This window comes from Fulmarus glacialis, unplaced genomic scaffold (genome assembly GCF_000690835.1).
Source record: "Fulmarus glacialis isolate BGI_N327 unplaced genomic scaffold, ASM69083v1 scaffold17264, whole genome shotgun sequence".
NCBI lineage: Eukaryota > Metazoa > Chordata > Aves > Procellariiformes > Procellariidae > Fulmarus > Fulmarus glacialis.
Window position 1 is genome coordinate 2,743 of NW_009206335.1, and position 27,076 is coordinate 29,818.

General features: G+C 35.8%; 1 protein-coding gene across 1 annotated transcript in view; it reads left to right on the top strand.

Annotated features, from left to right (window-relative positions):
- Positions 1–829: 829 nt before the first annotated feature.
- The window catches only part of RB1CC1 (RB1-inducible coiled-coil 1), a gene marked incomplete at its 3' end in the record, with an annotated part of 42,254 nt that continues 16,007 nt past the window's right edge, over positions 830–27,076 (top strand). The window contains exons 1-7 of the mRNA XM_009575714.1: positions 830–949; positions 2,979–3,105; positions 5,571–5,697; positions 5,946–6,116; positions 16,924–17,126; positions 18,244–18,679; positions 22,726–22,896. Coding sequence (XP_009574009.1) covers positions 3,035–3,105; positions 5,571–5,697; positions 5,946–6,116; positions 16,924–17,126; positions 18,244–18,679; positions 22,726–22,896 — 1,179 coding nt within the window. The remainder of the gene's footprint in view (positions 950–2,978; positions 3,106–5,570; positions 5,698–5,945; positions 6,117–16,923; positions 17,127–18,243; positions 18,680–22,725; positions 22,897–27,076) is intronic.

Genomic DNA, 27,076 nt, shown 5'->3' on the forward strand with positions numbered 1-27,076 from the left:
TGTGCACTTGCCTGACTGCCCTGAGCCCAACTGCTCATCACTGCCTTCCTTACTAAGGGCTCCTTCTCCTTTGGCACCGCTACTTAACTGTATGTTAAATGAATGAACTAGCGTAGCCTAAAAAGACCACCTTTGTTGATCCAGCTCATTTTGATTTTTGTAGTTTCAATTGTAGTTTAAACAGCAGTTCTGGGAGAGGAAGCCCCTGGCAAGGGTGCCGGTGACAAGCAACTGGGAGTGGTAGCATCTTCAGTTTATTTAAAAAAAAAAAAAAATTCTAACAAATGTTGTGAAAGTAGGTGAATGGCTTCAGAAACAAGATTACCTTGTTTCAGGTAAGGAGAGTGATGCTGATTCCTGAAGGAATCTGTTGGATGCAGCTGCAGGATAAGGCTGTTCGTTCAACAGCAGTAGCATGTGTGCCTTTTTACACTGGATTCTCTTAGGTAAATTGCATTTTGTTATGACTTTCTGTATTGCTCTTAGCATCGTCATATCAGCATTCTGCACCAGTTCTGAAAAACACTTTCAGTTCATAGAAATACAGGCAGCTCTTTTTAGTGAACTAACTTTGCCTCCTTGTAAATACCGAAGAATATCACTAATGGTTATTTTAAACCAAGCTTACGTGCAAAAATATTCAGGTATGTAGCAGTTTTGAGTAGACTTGTAACTGGACAGCACTGTTAATTTAAAAAAAAAAATTCTACCACATAATTATTCTTTCTGGCATTGACATACACGGATTTCTGGATTAGATGCAATGATGACCATAAAATTCTGCCATTTTAATAATACCTGTAATTGCATTCTGTATCTTATCTTTGCAGATCTTCTCTGGCTTTGAACAGCCATGCTACTCTGTTGCCAAAAATCAAGTAAAGCGAATGAGCGCATTTATTCTCCTCTTGAATTTGAAGAAGGTGGTAGCTTTGTATAGTGCCTGAAGGTAATTCTTTGCTTGAAGTTAAAAAGTTTGAGACTACTGTTGCATGCTTGGTAGATGCTGTCATAAATATTTTTGATCTTGATAATGTTTTTTCTTTCTGTGTTTTAAATAGTTAACTTTAGTGTTAAGGAATGGAGGGGGAAATGTTTGATTAAAATTTCACTTTGTGTACATGAGGTTTCCAGACAGATTCTCTTAAATATCACTTGAGCTTAGAAAGTAATGTTTATATGAAAACTAGATACTATACAAGCCTTTTGCTCTGCTTAGGTGGAAGAGAGCTTTTTTTCGCGGGTGCTCCACGGTGCTTGCTTTAGGCATTGTATTATTTAACATATTTGTTTCTAATTCTACCTGGACCATGGTCACAAGTATACCTTTTGTGAAAAGAAGTGTCTCTACACGTGAGACTGATTAATTCTGAAACCTAGGCCAAAGAATTTAGTAATAAATTATTGCTAGCTTGCTTTTGGTGTTCAGCAGTTTTTGTCTATCTAATAACTTTGTTTGTAGAATATATTCTTCTTTTTCCAATATAAATTGGAACTGGTGCACTGGTACAGTACAGTTCAAGTGTAAGGACAACAAAACTCAATTCAGATCAAATTATTTAACTGGGGCTTTTTTATTTGATGTGGTTCTGTTTCTGAAGCCTTGTTGTGAAAATGCATATTTTGACTAGTTTGTGTACTATAATTAATACTTGAAAAGTGTGTGGAAAGCCACTCTCTTGAAAGAAAGCTCTTTTGATTTTCTGGACTTATTCTGGTAAAACCTCTCCCCCTTCCCCACTTTAATGGTGTTTTTGTTATTTTTTTCCATGGTTTGTCAATTTTTCCTCTGTGTAGGCAAATAAATAAATGCACATTCAGACTCGTTTTAGAATGATACAATTATCTGTGTAGACCTTGTGTTTGTGTCCTGTTCGTATTTCAGGGAAAAAAAAAAGAGGGACTGCTTATACTTCCTGTGAAGTAATTTAATCCAAAAAGTCATTTTTATAATGATATAAGAATATTGCTGAGTGGCTAAAAATTTTACAGCTTAACTTTTCATAAATCCTTCCACATCAGAAAAATTTCAGGTCATTAGTGACTGCAGTGCTAATTGTACTTCTGCACCAGCTTTGTTAGCATGGAGGAGATTATTCCTAAACTTCTGAGCTCCTGTGGAGGAGAAAAGAAAAAAGCTCAGAAGTACAGAGTATTTCAGTGATAAAATCTTGGATTAAATCTCAGTGTTTTACAAAGCAGCTCAATGTTTTTCTTCTGTTATGTACACTGGAGAAACATGTGCTTATAGTCGCTCATCCAGGGCACAGGACTGAAAATGAGTCCAATGTGTTGGACTGCAGTGTCTGTCTTGATCACTCCATATTCACTATCAGTGGCGAAGAAAGTAGCTACAGATTTAGTGCTGAAAACAGAGGAAAATATTTTTTAGAACTATTACTTAATTATGGAGAGATACAAAAAGAAAATCTACATAATTTTAGCTATTTTCTTATTTTATTTTTTGCTAATGCTTCCATATGTCTGAGTGAAAAAAATATGGCTAGGGATAGTAGGGAGCAGGTAGACTTTGTAGCTGTAAGTTGAGAATGAATACTTACAGCATAGATCATGCTGCTGTTCGTAAAATATAGAAAATATGTCTGGAAATAACTGTATCTGGGGCTTTAAAAATTCATTTCATAATTGAGAAAAGCCAGGTAATGATCTGAGATGGTGGCCTCTGCAACTGAAAGTTGTCTTTTTTTTCTTTTTCCTTTTTTTTTTTTTTTTTTTTTAAATTCTCCTCAGTGTATATTTTCATGTGTTCTCCTAACTATCTGCATGTGCAGAGGCTTACCTTGCCCATGTTTCTGGTCAGAGGAGCATCTGTATGTTTAGTAATGGATAAAGAACTGTGGAATGTGAGAGCTAATGTGTTCACCCACTGAATATCTAGAAGTATTTTTTCAAAAGCATGTACGTGTCTTTTTCGTAACTTGTATGTGAAACTAACACTTGAAATTTTTTTTTTTCAGTTTCTAAATGATTTTAGCAGTGGAAGTTACAAACTTAGAGACCTAAAGAAATCATCATGAAGCTATATGTATTTCTGGTTAACACTGGAACTACCCTTACCTTTGATACGGAACTTGCTGTACAAAAGTAAGAAAGTAAATTAATTGCGTGTTGTTTGTTTTTAAATTAAAAAAAAAAAAGTATATATACTTCTTGTATACTGAGTTCTAGAGAGATGATACTCAGTTGTTTTTTAGTATGTCCATGTAGTTGTCTTCTAGGTTTTCATGTATTTGAGTGAATTCTGGGATTTTTTTTTTGGATTAGCATTTTCAGTGCCTTGCAGGTGATTTTGTGTGTTTGAGGTCCCATCAAAGAATGGAGAGGTTATTTACTTTCTGGGGCAGACACAGAGGATGACCTGCTCTTAGCAGAGTCTGGTGTTATGTTTGGTGCTCTTTGGAAAAACTGTCAGAATGACTTCTGATCTTCTGTGACCTCTTATTGGGTGGCGTTTTTGTTTAGGATACCTCTGTAAAAGGTTTGGTTTTTACTGACTGGCATCATAGAAGAAATTCTGCAAATTGTTCTTTCTCCTGTCCGTATATACTCATCCTGAAGAAAGTGTGTGCTCTGTAATATTTTTAGATTGGGTGCTAAAGAACTGGCATATAGGTTTTTGTCTCATGTCCAGGATGGGTAACAGTTGGTTCTGTCCTATGTTGTAAGGCTCCAAAATGTTTTACAGCATTTTATATGTAAAACATGAACTTCTGAATGCCCAACTGCCTGAAACATGGGCAGTGTTACAGAATCACAGTTAAGTCCCAACAACTTTACTATTTGTATTTTTTTCACTGCATATTAAAAGCATCTTGCAAATGTAAAGATGCTTTTAGAGAGGTCTAGTTATACTGGATGTATTGTATCCTTTTTCCTTGTTCTCATGTGGGACTCTGATCTAATAAGTAAATTGTGTATAATATCATGATAGCCCATCAGCTTGGAGCTAGCAAGAGCCAAGCTTACCTGCTGTCTTCATATTCTATCAGTGATGAATGAGTTGCAAGTAATTGTGCTTGAAAGACTTCTACCATGGATTTTGTGCTCAAATCCGTTGTTTCTTTTCTCCTGAATTCCTGTTTGTAATTTTCATGACTCAACAAGTGAATTTGGATTTTGAAACTTGTTTGGGGTGGAAGGGCCCTAAGACTATCTACACTGAGTGTTTTTGTATGCTCTTCTGCAAAGCCATTCTGGATCTACTGGGTCATTTGTAGATGTGTCAGCAGTCCTGTATGCTGTCTGGTACATTGAGACATTCTGTTCCTAAATCATGGTGAGTGAGTGAGGTGCAGCATCTGAACTGCCAGACTAGACACCTAATGGTCTGGTATGGGCCAACTTTTTGCTCAGTTGGATAGTTCTTTGAGAAAGAAGCTTTCCAACAGCTGAACCACACAAAATCCAAGACTCTTCAGTTGAACAGTTAACTTCTTATTCTGTATATCTGTATATATAGACTTGCTCTTTCTAGAAAGACTAACTTTCTTGGGTTCTTTGCCTATCTCCTTGTACATGGACAGGCCAAGCTATCTTCCCAAAGACTAAGGAGATGGTAGGTGAATGCTTACTGTAACACAGATAGCGTGTACAAGCTTGTGCTCATGAGATGTTTGTAGTGAATTCATGATGTCATATTGAATCATGGTTATTATCTTTATTTTTCAAGTACCATATAGCCAGTAACATTGTTACGCTTCCTGCCGATTATATCAAAACCATTGATGCTTATATTAATTATTCATTTGATACTCTGAAGCTTTGTAATACCTTTGCACAGATACTATCCCAATGTGTTATAGTTTGGGTCAGTTACTGTATCATATTTAGTAAATTCTTGTTTAGTTTGCTGTTTGCCTGTGTCAAGACAAAGTCTAGAACTGTCTAAAATAAGCGGTAACATGAAGATGTCATCAGCCAGAATTAAAGATACGAGGATGGTGAACGAAAACAGGGATGGTTTATTGATCTATTGTTTCTGCATTAAAAATGTCTGTTATGTTTATATGAATTCGTTGCATATATATGGATTGTTTAATTTCCTGTTATTAAGTGCTACACTGCACTTCATGTACAGTAAATCAGTCGGAGTTGATTAGGTGAAATTATGCTTATGCTATGCATAATGAAGTGTTAATACTCTTGTTGTTGTCTTCTAGGGTTTTAATAAGGCAGCTGTTTGTTCATAAAGTATATATTCAAAGAACATAATATGACTTTTACAGTTACTATCCTAAATGCTTGATGTGACTTAATCCAGAATTTCAGCATGCTGTCAGATCTTCTTGGAAAAAGATTGCTGATGACTTATCAGTGATGCAGAGGCTGTCTTCTTTTAGCCGATAGCTTATTAGCTGGATATCCATAATGCAACACATTACAGCACTTAAAAAATTAAAAATATGTTATTGTGCAGAATAAAAAGTAATAGTTCTTTTAAAAAGTTCTGCTTTGACACAAACAAGTCACCTGTCTCTATTACAGGAATATGTAAAATTAGAGACACAAATATGCTGATAGTGTCATCTTCCCTTCCCGTCTTTTTCCAGTGTGGCTGATCTGAAACATGCAATTCAAACAAAGTATAAGATTGCCATTCAGCACCAAGTACTGGTTGTCAATGGAGGAGAGTGTATGGCACCAGACAGAAGAGTGTGTAGTTACAGTGCTGGAACAGTAAGTACTGCATCTAAACTGTCATTTATAGGGGAAGAAAAAGATGTTTTACTACGGGTTTTTTAACTGTTTTTCTGTAGTGTACTGTTTGCTGGATTTCTTTGCTTTGAGAAACAGATGTTTACGTATTCAGCTTACACAGATTTTAATGTATTCGTAAGACATATTACCCACGTAATGAAATAATTGGTGATTGAACAGTATGTTGCCTTTACTCAGTGTTTGGTTTCATTTTCTTTTGAGTGTAGGATACCAACCCAATTTTTTTATTCAACAAAGAAATGATCTTGTGTGAACGTCCACCGGCTATCCCCAAAACCACATTTTCAGCAGAAAATGAGATGGAATTGAAAGTAGAAGAATCTCTCATGATGCCTGCAGTGTTTCATACGGTAGCGTCACGGACACAACTTGCTGTGGTAAGTAAATTCTTACTGTACTTGCACACCAAAGGAAAATAACCTTTTTGTGTGTCAGAGGGGGGAAGCTTGATATAAATTGTGAAATAGTTTGTTCAAAAGACAGTAGGAATGGCGTATTAGTGATGATGTATTCTTCAAAGCCTTTGTATCGAAGTTTCAAGGTAGGTATTGAAATGTGCTTGCTTCTTCAGCATGTTCAAAGCTTTTTTCAAAAACAGATTGTAATACAGTTTTTTGGATGGGTATGTTTACAGCATTTGCAAAATAAAAGCAATCTGGTTGCTTTGGACCCATTCCTTAATGCTCTGCCTTATTTTCAGTGTCTTCAGTCTGCCTCAGCCTGCAAACAGAAAAGTTTGTTACTTTGGAAACGTTGTTAACCCAAGTAGAAAATTAGCAGTATAATTTTTAAAAGCAGCTTGCCAAGCTTCTGTTTCATCTTATATGTCTAAACAACTGGTGAGGAATTAATAAAACTAAGCTTCCTTTTCCTAAAATTCAGATCTTTTATTATTGAGTGCTGGCTTTTACTTGCATGGAAGGCAAACTTGTCAGAATTCCAATTTGATTACTTATGTATTATTTTGATAGGGGGAACTAGTTCCCTGCGACATGGTCAGTAAGATATCAATTGTGCATGCAGTAGGAACGGCTGCATGTTCAAGAGTGACACAATGCCTTCAGGAGCTGGACTGATTGCTTCTCTTCGTGTTAGGAAATACTGCCCTCATTTAAATGTAAAATCTGAGAAAGAAAATGCGTTAAATATTTTTCATGTCTCTAAAGATTATTTAAATTTCTAAAGGCTAGGAGTGGGGGAATGGTTATGTGTAGCACTTGGCACAAAAGAAGTAGTAATGTATGAGTTTAGCATGTTGTCTTGGTAATAAAGTTTCTTAGTTTCAGTGACAACTTTAATGCAGTCCAAAGGAATATTTAGCTCTTCAAGTGGCTGGTTTTTAATACTGTACAGCTGAATTCAGAGAAAAGTGCTAAGTCTTGCATATAGTACAGGGTTTTTGGTTTTCCCCCTTGGCCTCCTGACCTGTCAAGAGGGGGAAAGTTAGTCTGAATAATCTGACCTTGACATACTGTCTGATTTAAGGCAAAGATTGAGTCCAGGAGACTCTCTTCTTCTCTCCACCACCTGTTGACAGTTACTGCTGACTTAGTAAATAGGACCTTGAGTTATTAGGGATCTGTGAATCATATGACTCTCATACGGAGAAGAGTGGATATCGATGTGAATTCAGCTAGGAGTGGGAGGTTTTCATTTGTGCTCCTTGAAGAGTGTGAGGATTCTGGTTTTAGCAGCTGAAACTGAAAGTGCTTTAAAACCATTTTTTCTGAGGTGTTAAAGAGGATCTTATAAAAGTCAGCAAGACTGATATCTGTTAAATGCTTAACATTGATTGATTTGATATGTAAGTGGGGGCTGCAGTAATTGCTACGGTCTTTGTGTTTGTGCTTTACTTAGGGTAATGGAAGTGAAAGGTGGTGGTACCCAGTCTCACATTTCTCATTGTTGATATTTTATCTTCTTTCTTCATCCCATCCCTGATTTTCTGGTCTTGAAGATTCTTAATTTTGGTTTTGGTCTGGTGACGTTGATATAAACTGATAGAACAGATTTAATTCCTCTGGAGTAAGCTTTTTATATTCCAGGAGTCTTATAAAAAATACTCCTACTTAGACTTGAAAAGAATTGTTAGTGCTACCTTCTCTTCCCCCTTGATTCTGAAGGATGTATGAATATGCAGAGCAAGCAAGTTTATTGCAGTGTTTCTGCTTTTAAATTAATTATTTAGATCCTTACTGGCTCGTTCTGGTGGCAAGTCTTCTGTAAGGGAAGCCCGTATTTCAAAAATACTCTTAAAAGTCTCTGCGTGGAGTACAGCTTTTATTGGCCAACTGGAGCTATAATACTTAGCTAGAGAATGAAAAGTTTGTCTAGAGAGAGTGATCCTGAGCTGATTTGCAAGAAGAAAATAAATCTTTACATACTTGATGGCACCTATTAATATTATTAGGGGATGGGGGAGGAATTTTGTATTTAAAGGTCTTGAAACATGGATCTAAGTAGAATGGAGGTTTTATTTTTAGCCTGCAGATTTATCTTGAAAAAGATTATTCTCTGTTCCCCGCTCCTTCCAGTTCTTCCCTGCTTGTAAAAGGGCTATAATGATACTAGAATCTTTTGTGAAAAACTTAGAAATTTATTTAAAGATTAAATAGGTAATAATATTCTTAAATCTGATACATTTTTATACCCACAGTTAATTTTATCCAAGATTTTAAACCTTTCAAAACCATAAGCTCTGTGTTAGACTGTGAAAATGCATTGGGTACTTCTTTGGGAGGTCAGAGGAATGACAAAACTATGATGTGTGGTGAAGGATTAGTAAAAGGCTATCATGACTTTAGATATACTAAGGTGTGAAAACTGTATAAAGGAGTATTGCAGTGTTGTACTAAAACAGTTTTTCATGATGCCTGCTTGAAGCATACTGAGCAGTAATTCAGAAGAAACCGATGGAGGACTGGGAATGTGGTTAGAACATTAATCTTCAAGGTTCACCATAAGCGTCTTGGCTGGGAGGAAGAGGGAACATGGGATATTAATCCTTTTCAAAATTGATTAAGGTCTGGGGAAAGCTAGAAAGGCTCTGAACCTCTGTAGTTGTGAGATTGATGCGTCCAAAGCCACACTGGGAATACTGTACAGGAGACTTCCTGCAAAATGGGCATGAAAAATCTGCCTTAAAATGATCCAAGCTTTGTCTTTTTATTAATTTTAGAGAGACAGTAACCTGCTTTACCAGAAAAGCAGAGTGGCAGTACTTGATGAAGAGTTTTTGCCTAATTGTTGTAATTATTTAGGGTAATCTAATTAATTAAATTTAATTAATTAATATTTACAACTAATACATGATAAAAATGTTTTGTATTAGGAAAATAAAAGTTACAGTCTAAATCATTGCTCATGATAGAAAGTCTTACCTATTCTTGTCAACAATAAGAAACAGTGATGTATAACTATGTAAAAGTAGGGGATAATATTTGATAGCTACGGTTTTCTATTTGATTTGGTATCTGTTCTGCCCGGAGGATATACAGTATGATTTTAAAATCAGACTTGATAGGAAATTGTAAACAGCATATGAAATAGTAAAAATTGCTTAGAAGATGGCTGCTAACTTATTGTGCAAGACCTCTTGGTTATTTCTTGTACCTCATGCCCTGTGTCTACTTGAGTAATAGGCAAACTCGTTGTGTGGAAGATTCTGAATATTTCAGGGTGTGAAGACTTTTACTTCTCTCTTGTTTCTCGCTCCTTTTAAGCCTGCTTGAAAACTATTGAATTTAATAGTGTTTCGGCATCTGTGACTTAAACTGTATACTACTTGGCAACTATGCTGTAGAACTGTATGAAAGGTGGTTTTTTATCTTATTTTGAACCTTATTTGTACTGTGGAGAAAGGTGGACAGATTATTTCTGATTCACTTTTTCTGACCCATACTTTGTATACACTGGTATACACTGGTCTGTAATTTTTTTTTTTTTTTTCCCCCACAATAACAAGTAGTTCTAGATTCTCCTTTAACAAGTATTTTTATGAATCCATGCCTTTATTTCCTCTCCATCATTTTTTGCCTGTCTAAAACTGACCATTATTGATTTAAATTCTGCTTTTGCTTTCTGCATTTTTTTTGGCTGTAATTTTCACATATCCTTAGTTACTATTCAGGTATAAACAAAAGTCATCTTTTAGTTTACAGTTGGAGGCCCTGGCATTGTTATAGCCTTTTGTCCATACATGTATAGGGTATAGGTATATGTAAAAGTAGCCTTTTTTTTTTCCCCCCAATTGAAACTCATTTCATTAACTTATATATAGCCTTTTTTAGATTTTAATGCCTCCTAACCAAAAATCATTCCTGTGAGAAACTTATTACCTTCTGTTTGCTTTTCCACTCTACTGTGATTATCGTATCAAGATATGTCAATTTTTTCTTTCTGCTTTCATGATTTTAACATCTGTACAGATTTTCTTAAGTTCCTGTTGATTATGAGATCTCATTATGTAGAATTCACAGTATAAAAATTCAGTAGCTTGAAAGAAGCTATGTTTGTTACCTTAACTTGTTCCTTTACCAATTAAACTGAAATCCTTGCCATAGGTTTTGTCACCTGTGGTGCAATGTCTCTGTCTTAGAAACTTTTTTTATCAGATCTTTTTTGGTCAGTGTTTGTTGTGTCTACTGTCTGCTTTTAAATCTCAGTTAAAGCAACTTTCTAAGCCTATTTTCATTTTATGTCCCAGTATCCTGGTTTCCTTTTGACTAAAAACTTACCTTTGAGGTGCCTGTGCCTAAAGGGTTACAGCTTGCCTTTTTACAGCTAGCCTAGTTTCCCACCTCTCTTCCAGTTCAGCATTTTTGGCCTTGAGCTGCAGTACGTGGACAATGATGTGCACAGAGTGTTTGCAAAAAGTTACGTATACACCAGCTTAGGAGACAACAAGCTGTTCCCTAAATGTGCAATAAACTACATTGTGTGGATCTTGTCTAGTCTTGTCGTCTTCTAACACTACTGCTTAAAATAATTTCTAGTACCTTAGTCTTTAGAAAAGGATTTTTTTTTTTTTTTTTTTTAGTGATCTAACTGAAGTTCTTGTGTTATTTGTCCCAGAAGAAGGATATTGGAAACTTGGACTTTTTGTTAGTGGATATGTTTCACATATCATGTGATACTGTTGCTGTCATCATCAAACTATCAATTCCAGTCAGTTTTTCTTTGAGAAATGGGAACGAGGGTGAGAAACTGTGTGGTCATTTCATTTGGTTGCCTAAAACCATGGCTGTAGACATAGTACCTAGATCATTCTTGGTTTAGTTCCAAACACTTCGTAATACTTAAGCCAAGAAGTATAGTCACGCTTCCTGAAAGCTGCGTATCTACTATTTAGAGAAATGCTCTTTCACTTCTACTAGAAAGCTGTTTTGAGACCCTCTGGAAAAGAGTTACTTTAAAATTTTAACGTTCTTTAAGGCATTGTGATGTTTGTAATAATTGTGTAGCTAAATTAATGCTATTCATTCTTTTTGGCTAAATTATTGGTCTAAAAGCCAGACACACTTCTAGCTCCTCCACAGAAGTCCAGACTTCTTTGTAACTCGGATTAGCGACCAATCTCATAATCTTTTAAAGTAATTTAGCTGGGTGGGATTAAAATGGAGTAGGTTTTAGTTTACCCTAAGGCGTACTAGAAGATGTATGCTCAGGTGTACTAGAAGATGTATGCTAAGGTGTACTACAGCATTTATTTTGGTTGGCCTTTGTAACCAGAACTGTTAGATCAAGTTTTTAGAAAATTCACCGGGAGAGAAAGACTTAGGTGGCTTGGAATCAAGCTAGTAGAAGTTATCACTTACCTTGTAGCATGGTTTGATTCTCTGGCTGTGGTGGTTTATGTCAGCTTCTCAATATTTTTTTGGTGGTAAATTCTGTCACTTGACTTCTCCTAGCCTGCTTTTAATGTCAGAGCCAAGAGCTGGTGAAAACAGTACTGAAGAAAAAGTCATTAAGCTATAACTTACAGAATAACTTGTTCTGTATTATGCTGATGAAATAAATGCTTTCTGAGTATGTAATAAGCCGTGAACTGTGTGGACAAATGTCCAAAGGATGCAATTACCAAAAATGACCAATATTAAAAGAGAATGGAATAATCAGCTGTCTAATAAAAGGAGAGAAATTGCCATGAAATATCAGTCTCCCTCACAGTGAAGGTAACTCTTCCAGTTACAGGTTTTAAAAGCTGAAATCTTGAAGTGATTAATCTAGTAGCTTTGCTGATGTTTTAGTTGGAGGTTCATGAACTAGAGATAATGGTCTGTTACTAATTTTGGTAAGCAAGATAACAGTTACCTTTTTTGGAAGCGTTTATCTGCTGTTATAGTGTATAAGCCTGTGTAATATCACTTTCAAGGATCTTTTTTGTTGGCCTGAAGTTGATTTTTAGGGTGACTGAAACCTATAAGGAGTCCTTTCTACAGGAATTCAGACACATGGCAATAGAGGACTTTGATGACTTGTTTCCTTTTACCACAGGGTTGTAGAGAATGGAAAGAACCCTGCATGTCCTGAGAACTTTTGTTCTTTAGAGGTAAGTCCAAAGACCACTTAAGACAAACAGACCTTCCCTGGGTTTTTTCATTCAGATGAGCAGAATTACAACAGTAGGATGCAAAGTTGAAGTCTTGAAATTGATGGGGAGCACTTTACCAGTTAATTTCTGTTTTAGATAGAACATACTTTGTTGCTTCTAGTGATTTTCATTGAAACATACCAAATGGAAGTAATTGTAATCAGAAGAATCACCTAAATTTAAGTTAAGGCGAACAAAGGAGATAATTCGAGTAAACATTCTGTTAAAGCACCCGGGCAAAGATAAAAATCTTTCTGGTGGGCCTGTGAATTTCTTGGCAAATTAGGAATTGAAGGTGCCTTTATTTACTCTTCAACATAACCACGTTGAGATTAGCCTGGGTTTGTCCAATCTTGGGCTGGTAGTGGTACTTCTTGAGGTCCACATTCCAGTGGTATGGTGAAGCTGTCAGTGTTTTAGATCCAATGATATAGCCGAGTAAGATGGATGTAGCTCTACAAGGCAACTGAAGTTAATTTTTATGCTCTGTGAACCATTGGGTGTCTGCCAATTACCCTTGAGTGGAGCTGTGAAAAATCAATGACAAAAGCAAGCCTGTTGTTAGGCAGGCTTCATTTTCTGTGCTGGAGCTAGCAACTTTACTGAGAAGTGTTAAAACATATGTTGGATTGCAGGCCTTTATTTATATGCCTGACATAATTCAGTTTTTAGACTTTATTCATTTAGCAGAGTGCTGCTTAATTCTTTTCTGCATACAGACATACCTGTTATGTGAAATAGATCGGTCTTGATCCTTCTAAAGTAGCTTGAGGAGGTCTCCCCAGAAATTTCGTCTATGGAGGTGGTTGGAAGAACAAGCCAAATCACTTGAAGGTGTATTTCAGTAGTGATGGAATGATAAGAAAGATATATCTGTGTAGTTCTTAATTTCTTAACTACTTTTAAGCTACATAGATACTCCAAAGGAAGCAAAAATCTTCACCACTTCATTTTCGTGCTGCACACCCTCATATTTTGAAAGCAGGCTTATAGGATTGACTGAAACAGTGTTTCCTTCTTGACCCCCTCCATGCAGTATTAAAAAATAAAATAATGGTTTAACATAGTGTTCTTGTTCCCGGCTCTGGTATCTGCTTAGTATAGTCTAAGTCTGAAACAGTTCTGATAGGTGGAAAAATAGTTACTCCATGCGGTCTTTGAACTTTATTAGAACCATCTGCTTGGACCTCCTGAATTCAGATTAATATTCTTTACTATTTGAATGCAATGAGCTTATTTCATTATACTGCCTGAGGAACCAACATCAAAAGCAGTACTGGGTTCCTGTGGACTGTAATGCGTTCAGGTTCATCCATGCAGACAGAATTCTACTGCTTGCCCCCCGCCACCCAGAGAGAATTTCTTCAGCACTTGGGATACACATGTAAAAATAACTTTGGGAGGGTGATAATATGGAATGCCCTTGTAATATCTTGCATGTGTGCCCTGGAACAGTCATGTCTGTGTTTAATTGTACAGTTTGACTTAGAACCATAAAATCATTAAGGTTGGAAAAGACCTCTAAGATCATCGAGTCCAACCATCAACTCAACACCACCATGCCCACTAAACCATGTCCCTAAGCACCTCATCTACACGTCTTTTAAATACTGCCAGGGATGGTGACTCCACCACTTCCCTGGGCAGCCTGTTCCAAGGCCTGACCACTCTTTCAGTAAAGGAATTTTTCCTAATGTCCAGTCTAAACCTCCCTTGGCGCAACTTGAGGCCATTTCCTCTTGTCTTGTCGCTAGTTACTTGGGAGAAGAGACCAACACCCACCTCACTACAACCTTCTTTCAGGTAGTGGTACAGCGTGATAAGGTCTCCCCTCAGCCTCCTCTTCTCCAGACTAAACAGTCCCAGTTCCCTCAGCCGCTCCTCGTAAGACTTGTTCTCCAGACCCTTCACCAGCTTTGTTGCCCTTCTCTGGACACGCTCCAGGACCTCAATGTCCTTCGTGTAGTGATGGGCCATTTGTAGTGTGTTAGCTTACTTTGAAAATATGTTATTTGAAAGAAACTTAGCTATGTTCTCAGCCTAATGAATTTTGAGCTCAATGTTAGTTCAGTTTGAGCTCTAAATAGTTCAGAAAAGAATCTTTTGTCTCTCAGTATCATATTTATGATTGCTTTCATAATGGGATTTTTTGTTTTAATGTCCGTGTCTCCTGCATATACGACAAGAAGCTGCAGCTCATCTGACAACGAATACTTGGTTGAGTACTTAGATGGCATTGGGGTATTTTTATTTTTATATGACAGTTTCTTTGGGCAAAGTGTCTGTTATATGACAGATCCTGACACTTACTAGAATGCCCATCTGTTACATGGTTTCTAAAAAATAAAGAAATATTAATTTGCCACTCTGGGAAATACTTGTTTACTCTCACTTTTCTAGGAGTCAGACTGCTGGGACACAAGCGTCTGGTTTGGTTAAATTAGGGTAAATCACCACAGGTTAGACACCTAGGTATGGAGTGTCAGTGCTGGTCATCAGTAACAAGTGTAACAAGCGATCTCAATTGTAATGATTTTTTTTTTCGTACTAAAATTTGGTAACTTGTGACTTCTGTTTTGTGTTTGAAAGTGTTTTGCTGAGGAAACAACCTTGTTAAAACTAAAATCCTAAATTGACAACACTTAGGTTCTCAAGGGAGCATAAGAATGACATATAATAAAGCTTCATAGGCCAACACTAACTTGTAACTTTTGACTTCCATTGTGAACACAATAAATAGATCTATCTTTTTTATATGCTGTGGAATTTGCCTTTGAGTAACTTGCATACAAAGTGAATTTAAGAAAATAATAAAAATTTTTTCAAGTTGTCAGTATTGCATTAGTCAGCTTATGAGAATTTAAATTATAGACGAACTAGAGGTAGTCTGAAGAAACTGACTTGCAGATTTCAGCGCTATCTGGGTGCCGTCCCAGTTGTGTTATTGGTTGATTTTGACTTAGGAAGTGAGAGCTCATGCAGCAAATAAAATAGCTGTTCTTTTCAAACCGGAAATCCTTATTGTCATGTGCACAGAAAGTGACCAAAGTTCGGAAAACAAGACGACAAATAGCATCTTTACGACGAAGTGATAGAAATTTGTAATAGCTTTTGATTTCCTTGGAGTTGCATGTATAAGTATGTTTGTATATTCATTGTTCATCTGCTGATAGCTTAGATACCAGTAATTTGAAGGACACAATTTTGTCACGCTGCTTGAGATAAGACTTGGACTTTTAAAAAAAGGGAGGGTATTCATAACTCTCGGGTTTTGTCAATATTAATTCTGAAATGTTTGGATAAAATGCTCTGCAGTTTTGTGGTTTATTTCGGGAAGGGATGTTGGGCTCTAAATTTTTTTGTGTATGCATATGCGCTGCTAACCATGTGTTCAACAGCAAATGCATTCTGAAATACACTGATGTGTTGGGTTTTTAACACTGCTTTCTCACTGTATTTGTCTAACTTGTTTCTCCATGCATGGTTTTCTCAAATGTACTATAGCAGAGGAAAGTTATGTGTTCAGTCCTAGTTCAACAGTATACTCAACGTACAAAAAGTAGTAGGATTTTCTTTCTTGGAGGTTAGGTACATATTAAAAATCAACATACAAGTATGCTCAGGAGAGTATTTTCCATGTAGTATGTTACTGGTAAGGTATTGAGCTGAAGAATTTATTGTATGACTTTTGTTTTACTATCTCATTTTGGTATTTGAGTAGTAAGCACTTTGACGGGGACAGTCTCTTTTCTTAAATTGGTAAACTTAAAATAGTTACTCTTCTACTAGTAGTTAAAACTTTGGAATTTAATATAATAGGCATTGATGTTAGTGCACTTTTAGAAAGATATGGTACTTGCCATATGTAGGTCTCTGTTTTAACTCTACCAAGTTGGGTGGTAATTAAATTCTCACCTTCTTATGGCAGTAAAATGCCTCTGTGTCAGCCAGTTCTTTAACAGAAAAGCTTCCATGTTGGCTTGCATATACCAAGTTTCAGGGTGTGTTTTAGAGTTTTGTGGACACTCTCCACTGCTTCTCATCATGTTGTATCTGGTTTATTAATCAATGGAAGACTTCAGTTAATTGATTGGCCTGCTGTTTTCCTCATGCATCTCTTCTTGCATCTGATGCACCTGCGCTTCTGCTGACTGATCCTGCAATTCATTGTCTTGTTCTGAGCTTCTTTTGGCTCATCAATAGTTTTCTCCTTAATGGACTTTGTTTGCCAGCTCCTTCTATCAGATTAGTACAAGCATTATTATTCATGTATGTGTGCACTGAATGTTTTGTATTAGCAGCATTTAATTAATTTTATAAGGTTTTTGGAACTGCAACTTTAACCTGCCTGTTTTGAAGATATTTCTCAGTAAATGATCTATACTTTTTTTTTTGTCTAATTATTTTTTTTTATTTAAGAATGAAGGAGGTTTTGCTATTTTTAATGTAGTTTAAAGGTATACAACTTTTTAGCTATCTAAATTTAACACTTTTTATGTTATGTCTCACTTTAATGTTTTATATAGTTACCACAGTAATAACCTGATTTGTATTTTGCTGGAATTTTTTTTTTTTTTTTTCCCCCCCCCCAGGAAATGTATGAGGTTGCCAAGAAGCTTTGCTCCTTTTGTGAAGGTCTTGTACATGATGAACATCTTCAGCATCAAGGCTGGGCTGCCATAATGGCCAACTTGGAAGATTGTACATACTCTTACCAAAAGCTACTTTTCAAGTTTGAAAATGTATATTCAAGTTATTTGCAGTCCATAGATGATATCAAGTTGAAACTTACACAGTAGGTTTGCCATTAAATTTCAGCCTCAATCTCCAAAGTTACTATATTTTAAACTTATTGAGTGTTGTATGTCTAGTGCTAGTTCTAATTAATCAAGCATGTATTTGTTTGTTTGATTATGTGTCAAAGAGAACATTTTTTCTGTTCTATGCTAGTCATTTTTTAACTGACATTTTTTCCTTGTATTCATCAGCACGCAAAAACCTGTATTGAATTATGTGGAAGATATACTTGTTAATGAACAGCCATTTAAGAGCTGGAGTTCTTCCAAAGGCGCACTAGAAATAGCTAGATAATAGATTTAGACATTAATCAACATTTTAAAATACATATTTGCACTTTTGAATTAATTGCTTTGTAATACGCTTGAGCAGATATTAAGAATGGTGATCTGTATTGAAACTACGAAGTCATAACACAAACTTTGGGTGTATATATACACCTTTGAGGGTTTGTGTGTGTGTATATATATGTGTGTATACTTGTATCCTGCAAACTCTGGATGTTACTTCAAGGAAAATTTTTGATATCTTTCTGGACATTATAGTATTATGGTGTTTCTAAGAGTGCTTTGCCTAATAGAATGTAAGTGGATGTTGGATACTTAAAGAAATAAAGCTAAATATGTTTTACTTTTTTAAAAAAAAAAAGTTGAACTTCATAGCTTTTACCAAATACATATAGAAACTATTCAAATTCTGCAAAAGTAGTCAGCCAGAGGACACTCAATCTTTGCTAACAAGCATTGGTATCCATGCAGATTGGAAACATAAAAGTCCCAATTGTGTGTTTAAATAAAAGAAAAAAGGGCATGTCCCAGTTTATCAAACTGTCCTTTTTTTCATTGCATTATAAACATAAGCTTACTTGGAAGTTTAGAAGAGTTCATATTCAGCAGTGGAAGAGAGCAAAAATCGTAACTTCTTTAGCTGTCCTTCATGATGTTGGTACTGAACACGGTATTTTGAAAGGGTAGTTACCAAATTTATTTTGAAATCTGCTTCAATTCTAAACTAAATAGTACTTTATATTACGGGTGGTTTGTATCTAAGTTTTTATGTCAAATTGGCTTCTAGATACTGATTTTTTTTTTTTCTTTTCACCCTTTTTAAAAAAGCTTGGGTTCTGCTGTTTCTATCATGGCCAAGATACCACTGCTGGAGTGCCTAACAAGACATAGTTACAGAGAGTGTTTAGGAAGACTGGATTCTTCAGCTGAGCATGGAGGGGCAGAAGGTGAAGAAACTGAGGATGGGAAGTCTGCTGAACTGGTGCTTTATTCTGATGTATCTAAAGTGAACAATAAATCAATGTTAGCCTCATTTTGCAAGTCAGTTGAACATTCAGCTTTGGAAGGCACAGATCCTGAAAATGTAAAAGATCGTAAGGAATCTGGTCAAAATGCTACTCTTCAGGACACTGAAACATCAGTAGAATTAAAAGATGATGATCAGCCTTCCTTCAATGTGTCTTTGTTAGACTGGATAAATGTTCAAGATAGACCTAATGATGTTGAATCGCTGGTCAGAAAATGTTTTGATTCTATGAGCAGGGTAAGTTAACAATTTTTTAAAAATCAAATTATATCGCATTGAATGTTGCTGTTTATTTTCCAGATGCTGGCGCTTTTGAAGCAACTCAACTTTTTGTAACTCGTCATTTCTCGGATAACTTTCTGAATGGAGAGCAAAGCAGAGACTGGTGGGGGTGGGCGGCTGGGATGTATTTTAAGAGTTCTTGAGTATTAAGAATTTGACCTTAAGGAAAATGTATAGTTTCACAATGAATGCTTGTTATCCTGCTTGTTTCTCAAATAGCCATTCTTGTTGGAAAGCCAACGGCTTCTTGTAGCGTTTAATCAAAGTGACTTTACTTTTATTCTTTCTTCGCCTTTTTCATAGAAATTATGCTTACAATGAAAGTAAAGATTTTCCTGGACTAAAGTTAATGTTCTTTGTGTTACAAATACTGAATCCTTTATTAAAATGTAGGACAAATTCATGTGATTAATTGTGATAAATTTACATACTATATATATGCATTCTTTATTAGCTGATACAGATGCGCTCAGAAGAGCCTGACATATCAGTTTGTATTTCTGCTGCTGGTAGAATAAAACATTGCTTGCTTCTTTACTTTCCAAATTATTATTTTAACTAGTGAGCATTATAACCTTTTAAAAACCTTTTCCCTAGAGATTTCCTTCTTTCTTTGCTTTCACTGTAGCTTATATTTCTTACATTGCCTAGCCTTGTTTGCATATGTATAACTTTATACTATTACAACTCAATATACCTTGAACAAAGAAAACAATTCCTGTTGTCTTTGACACTTTATTTCCTCCTTAAGGTAGGACTGGAAGACTGTCTCAGTTATGTCTTAACCCCATCTGTTGTAGGGAACATGATGTGGTCAGTTCTGTACCTTGATTTTTAATTTCTGTCTTAAAAGTAGTTGGAGAATTGGCTTAATATTAAGGGCTGCTTAGGAGTTTGAGCCGTCTAAATCTTAGCAGTACATAAAAGGCTAAGAGAAAGATTGGACTTCACAAGGTTTTTTTTCTTTAGCAAAAACAGTATTTGATTTTGTGTGTGAAAGATTTCCTAATTGCTGAAGTCTGAGACAATCCGCTGTCTTGTTTGTTCAGTAATGCTACCAGGGTGCTTCCTACTGGTTTAAAACAAGAGTAACAAAACCCTGTAGTTCGACTGTGAGAGAATAAGTTCACTTTGTATGTAACATTAACAGGGCACAAATGTAATGTCTTTTAAAAAACAGTATTTTAAGAGACATTAAACAGTTGCTTCCAAATAAATTAGTGATAGAAAAGATAGAAAAATGAAAAAATAACCACTTACTGTACCTTTTTTGTTCAGGTTGTATCTTGATCTTATCTGACATACATCACATGTTTTAGAGAGGCTGTCTTGTAACTGTGTGCTTTTTCTGTCCTTGCCTTATCTAAGACTGGTCAGAAGTCCTTTGTTTCAACTATTGTAATTGTTTTGTAACTTAAGCTGATTTTTGTAGGGGAGAAAATGTGATTCCTCCTGCAAAAATGAAGTTTCTTTTTGTTTTCTTGGCGTAAGCAGAATTAGCAGGTAGGGAAAACGCTTTAGTCAGACTATTCTAGCCACCACCAGAACAACTGTGATCAATCTTGATCTATTTTGGTTCTCAAAAACCCCAAAGCTTTGAAGTAATGCGAGTTTCTAGTTTTCCTTAGGAAAATACTAATACAAAGGATTGAATCTTTGCCTACCATTGATTCAGAATTCATTTGAAAACGGAATTGGCCTTTAGCTGAAAAGGAAAAGAAAATACTAAATAAATGTCTTGCAACGCAATCGTTCTTTTAATATTTACTTGAGATGACACTTACAACATAGCAAGCTAGAATAAAATGGCACAATTTTTTTTTAAAATTTTTTCCTGCGTTCTCCCCATGGCCTTTCCTTCTTGGAAATATGAACCATACAAATGGTTTGTAATTGCAATTCTTATTTGAAACTCTGAATTCAGGTAAGATTTTCATGAACGTGTAAAGCATCAGAGTATGAGCTTTATACCTTTGGTACTGGTAGTCTTGGTGTGTTGCACAGAGTGCTGCTAGGTATCTGGTTTTTCTAGCCTCCAGGTGTTTCTACAAAATGATGCTTGTAATTGCAGAAACCTAGGCTACAGTAAAAGCAGTGGATAAGTAGGAGCTAACCAGATATTTCTGTTAAGTGCTGTCATAGCACTTAAATAAAAACACTAGAAAAGGAAGAGACTTTTAAAGATGAGGAGAGCAATATTAGCTACTAGTGAAAGTAGAGCTGAGTTTTTAGAGATGCAGTTAGGTCGAGGATGGTGTAAAAAGAATGGATGGAGGAAATAAATTACAGGGTGGAATGAGATGAATAGGCATTCCTTGTAAAAAGAGATAAAACACAACTAGTTTATGAAGGTAAAAAAGGAAAAAAAACCTCACCACATTGTTTTTATAGGATCATCTTCACTGCCATCCTATTCAGGATTACTCCCCTGTGGCATCCCGAATTACTCCACTGCAGCATCCAGAACAGTTTCTTAACAGACAAAATACTAAAGAACAATCTGGTTTAATCTCAGAGACTATATTTATTACTGGTTCTTGAAGATGGACAACTCACTTGAGAAGGACCAAGATTCATAAGACCATTCATAACATACTAAAAATTAGCCTTTGCCGTCTTCAGAGAACTTCGACGTATTTTGTCACATTAATAATAGCATTAATTATTTATTCTGAAAAGTTCTGGGCTAACTACCAGTTTTTAGTACTTTCCCTTGTGGTCTTTTTTTCGTTGTTTGTGTTTTTTTGTGGGTTTTTTTTTTGTTTGTTTGAAGGGAATGAAGACCTATTCGTTGTAGTTGCTCCTTAATTTGTAATGCTTTTCCTCTTCAGATTCCTCTCTCTATGCCCCAGAGGGGTGTTTCCAGAATGAAAAAGTGCTGTGTGTGAAAGCTTTTATACAGTTAAAATAATAGATTGAGGGGAAAATAGTACTTATATGACTCAATATTAACATAAATAAAAGTGGCTTCTTTTTTGAGGGTTAATTTGTGTGCTCTGTAAGTGGCATAAACCCTGCATGTTGACGAAAGAAGCCAGTGCTGTGACAGCTAGTATGACCTCACAGGATAGTGTCCTTTTCACTAGATTCTCGTAGAATAGATGGCATACCATAACCATTTTGGATAAATTTGGGCAAATTTGTTCATGTTCTGCTAACACCTAATGACTCTTACTATGTTCGTAACTAATGTATTCCAGGTTTAGACTAAACTCTGACCTACATAAGCTGTTGCAATTAGCTATGTTGGTTTTAGAACTAGGGAAATAAAGGCTCTAGTTTATTTCACTACTCTCATAGTGAAACTTGAAGAGCCACCCTTAATATCAATATCTGTGGACATTGGTAGCCTCTTAGTGTTTTAAACAATTTTTTTCTGGATAATGGCCTGTGAAGGAATATGATGAAATAGTTTTTAAAAAGTGTCTTCGTTAGGAAAAACATTAGTAGGAAGTATTACAAATGTATTGTTTTTCCATAGCTCGTTTTCCAGTTATTTAGAGCTGATCTGCTTGTCTAAGGAATCATTTAAAACAGTCATTTAGTGGGAAAGGGCTAATGGGTCTTGCAGCTTTTTCCCATCACTCTCCCTACTACACTTTTCCCCTGAGTCACATTCATCACTTGTTTTGATTGTAGCTGTATGGATTCTGTTCCAGGGAAGACTGTGTTCATTAACTTTAAACTGCCTCTCTCCCCCGCACCTGTCCCTTCAGCTAATTAATGTCCTTTCCCCTTGTAAGTATCCTGATTTTTATGATGATCTGGTTGGAATACTTCAGAGAAATTCATGCTGTGATACAAAATCCACAGACCCATTAACTCAGAATTCTGAAACAGATGACAAGATGTAGGCACACATGAGATGGGGGGAGGGGGGAAAAAAGGAAAATATTAAGGTTATAAAGACTCATGTAGCTAGGTCACGTTACCTTTCCATATGTCAACTGCTAATAAACATTATTTTTTACTTTTTTGTTTTGTTTTTGTTTTTTTTTTAGCTTGACCCAAGGATCATCCAACCCTTTCTGGCAGAATGTCGACAAACTATCGCCAAACTAGATAATCAGAACATGAAGGCTATTAAAGGCCTTGAGGATAGGCTCTATGCATTGGACCAGATGATAGCAAGCTGCAGCAGACTGGTGAATGAACAAAAAGAACTTGCTCAGGTAATACACATTGGAAGATAGTAGATTTTTGATACGTGTATGCTGTTAAAAGATTACAATGAAACAATTGCATGTCTTAATGCAAGATCGTTTTCAACTTACTACACTGGAGGTGCTCAAAAAGGTGCTATATTTATAATAATCTGACAGTTAAATATTGGTATATTACATCTTGTGGTCGTGTTTTCAGCTCGTAACTCCAACTACCATGTTAATTTAAATACTTTCTTTAAAACATCAAACTAGTTGAAAATGCAACAGTGGGTGGTGGACAGCACTGGAACTTAAATATAGGACTTATATTTATGTCACTTCATCTATATTGGAGAAAAAGTCACTCTACAAAATAAAAATGTCTTACTTAAAATATCCTAGAATTAATGCACTAGGAACATGCAGAGCTGTAGTTCACTGCAACTTTGTCAATTGCATATTAAACTGTATGTTTTTATAGCTAAAGTATTTCTGTCAAGATTCTCTTGGTTATAATCTGGAAGAACATATTTAATTCCAATTCAGCCAATCAGCATTCTCATGAAAACACCAGTGTAAAATTGCTGGCTTCTGAGATACATCAGTATATGGTATTGTTTCTGGAATAGAATACATCTAGTTTATTTTTATTTTAGAAATTAGGTTTCTTCTGGATGAGTAAGAATCACTTGAAAAATGGTAAAATTTAAAAACTTTGAAAATACCTTTTAAGGTGTTTCTTGTGTTAAGGTGTATCTTGTTAAATCTAGTGAATGGCTTACAAACAGGTTGTGCTGTAGTAGTGTAACATTTTGCACGTTAATGTAGAAAGCTGCTAATAAAAATAGGATCTGATGAAGATGTCTAACAGCTAAAAACCACAGTAGATATTTATTTTAAAGCTTATTTGAAAATGGATGTTTTTAATGAGTATTCTGAGCTTAAGGGAAAGAAAATATCTGGCTTAAATATTATCTTAGTATCTACCCGGACATATCTTTGTCAAATCTGTCTAAATTCCACCTGGTTTACAGCTACATTTAAGAGCAGACAACTTTTTGCCAATGGTAGACCATCAAAAACAGCCTGTAGTTGCAGTTGCTCATATGCTGGAGACGAGGATGCTGTGAATAATTAATCTTTGCTAGTTCATCCAGTCTCTCATTAAATGGAAGGCAGAAGTGGAAAAAATCTCAATAATGGAAAGGGAAAATGAGGCATGAAATTGGCATCATGCCCAGGTGGCATGTCCTGAACACTTCCTGTTACACCAACTAATTTGTTGGTTTGTTCTTAATATGTTGTTGTCTTCTGACCTTCAACTAGTTCCAGAGTCAAATACAGCCAGACAGTTGGTGAGCTCTTCCACTGTCCTTTTATCCTTTCTCTTGGTTAGTTAGCTCATGTATGTGAGCTTGGTTATTTAGCTCATTGTGCCACTTCATGTATGTGGTTAATGGTTGATCACCAAGCTCTTAGTGAGGAGATGGAGTAGTGTGCCTGCACTAGACAGTGTCATTTGAAGTGATAACAAATTTGGTTAAAGACTATTTTAAATGTAAAATATATCGCTCATATTTTTTTTAAAACATTACAGTGCCATAACAAAGCTTCTTTATTAAATACAGTTTCTGTGAAGAGCTTCATTTAACTTTATTCCTAAGATTGTCCTTTAATGCCTTGTTTGCAACTGAAAGTGTATTAAAATCTGTGTGTGGTCATTATCTGACGTTCAAATTTTCACCATTACATCAGAAGAAGGTGGCGTGAGTTTCTTATTTCTGCTTGCACATTGGTACATCAGTAGTAGGAGCAAGTGAACAATGGTGCCTCCCTATCTTGGGGTGGTTAGAGCTCCCTTTTGAGGAGGAGAGAACTGGGCTGACAGTTGCATAGGACCCAGGCTTCCTGCTCCATCCTCTGGCTGGTACGTAAAGGTGGGTGCTACCAGTACTTCTGGCAGCATTGTTTAAAAATGGAGCCTGTCTTCAAATAATTTCAATGAGCAAGTCTAGAAGTAAGTTTGTGCTAAATCTCAGTCTTGCAGTGTTTATATTGTAGGCCAGTGCTAAATCCAAGGGAATTTAGCTTGATGGAAAAGCTACTCTTCAATCCCTATACTTGGTTGCCCAATGCTGTGAGTGGTAGTTTTAGATATGTTTTCCCTCTTCACTTGAGTGAAGAGCCTACCTCAAGTTTACCAATCCCACTTTTGAGTGAGATGCCTAAAAGTCACTTGGAAAGATACTTTGTCACCTTGTTTAAATGCCACTGTAAATTTAGAATATGTACCTTTTGAAGACTTGTCAGAGACTTGTAACTTTCAAATCTTCATCTTTACCTTTTCTTTTTATAAATTGTCTATTCCTTTACTTATGATATAGGGGTTTTTAAGAACAGTCAGATAGAATGTGATGGTGTGTTTGGGTTTTTTTAATTGGTTTTTTGAAGCTTCAATTAATTAAATGTTTGTGATTAAACAAGTGATTAAGTGTACTACAAGATGCTTTTATTCCTTGATTTTATATTTGAGCCTTAGGAATTATTTTCCTACCAGTTTTAGCAGTTGTTTGGATACTGTTTGGAAAAAAATAGGCACTTGTAAGATATTAGAGCTAGTATAATGTTGCTCATTCAAATGATAGTCTGCATAGAAATCTAAGACGAATGGCGAAGTGTGAGGGTTTAATTATATTTAAAAATATAGATGAGGACTTGTGTATTTTTAAACATGGTGCTCACAATTTGTGTAGTAACTGTTAATAATTGGTGTTACCTGAAAAAAACCTCACAATTTTCCTTTATATCACACCTTCCACCAGTGAACTGTTTCTGTTCATAAAGAAATAAAGTGGAGGTACTTAATAGAACAAGGATAAGGAACATCTCAATGGTAATCCCATTGGCAGTATTTGTATTGGAAGATGTAGGCTTATTTTCCCCAGGCCAGAAAAAGCTGATGTTCTATCCAGAAGTTGAGTTGACTTTCTACTCCAACTTCAGTTTCATTATTAAAATTCAAACCAAACTCATCCCATGGAACAAAATCATCTGCTGCTAGAAGGCCTCATTGCTTAGTTAATTTTCTTGTTCCTGGGCCTGCCTTAAGAGTTCTTCTGCTTCCACTCAGCCTTTTCAATTAACTGACCATTAAACAGCCTTTTGTATGAAAAATTACATCCTGAGTTATGTAGTTGAATAGTTGATCTCCAGCCCCTAACGTTTAATATGGAAAGCTGCTTGGTAAATTAAAAAACTATTTTTCTCTGTGGAAGCTGGGATTTGTAACGTAAGCATATAGGAGTGTGGTCAGTAGGTGGCATTATGTAATAAGAGTATGCCTCTAGAAAATTTGGAGCCTCTCTAATCTTTCAGTGTGATTCTGCCCAATAGCTTATCCTTTCCAACATTTTCTTGTGTTTGATTTTTTTTTTTTTTATTTTTTAAGTTCCCTATTAGTAGTGTAGCTTTTCAAAACATTTTGTTACATCCAAATGCATTTCCATCAGTTAGGTTCATAGAAGTGTTACTCTTCTTTTAGCTCTGTTAAACATAGTCAAAAAAACTGGTTGGCAGATGGGCCAACTGGTTGATTCTGTGCTTGTTCTCTTTCACTTGAAGTTGTTGGGAAAAGGACTTTATCACTATCATATTCTGTACTTTTATTTTCCTCCTGCTTCTTGTTACATCAAAGAAAACCTTAGATTCGTAAGTTTATAGGGATTCAGGGTCGTCTTAGCTGCTTATTACACCACTGACTGCCTTCCCTGTTGATGGCTTGAACTTCAGTCTAAAATGTTTTTAAATATTCTTTATTGTTGCTTCTTTGATTTGGAAATAGTCATTGGGAAAAATCCATAATGGCATTATCATACCTGTTTTTCAGAACCCTTCTTAGTTTGACTATGATGCTCATGTCATGAATCCTGTCATCTGATCAGGGCTAGAAAGGCAAGAATTTGTGAGAACAATTGATTATTTAGATCTTGGATTTCTTCACAATTTATTGGGGTTCCCCCCCCCCCCCCCCATTTTTTTTTTTTTTTTTTTTTTTTTTTTATTTTTCTTTATTTTTTCACAATTTTTTGGGGGTCCCCCCCCCCCGCCTTTTTTTTTTTCTCAGTTTACTGCAGTTTTTCTTAACTGGCCTTTTCTAGTATGCTGAGATTTTTCTTTCCCATTTGCATACTAGGGTAATTTTAGTTTA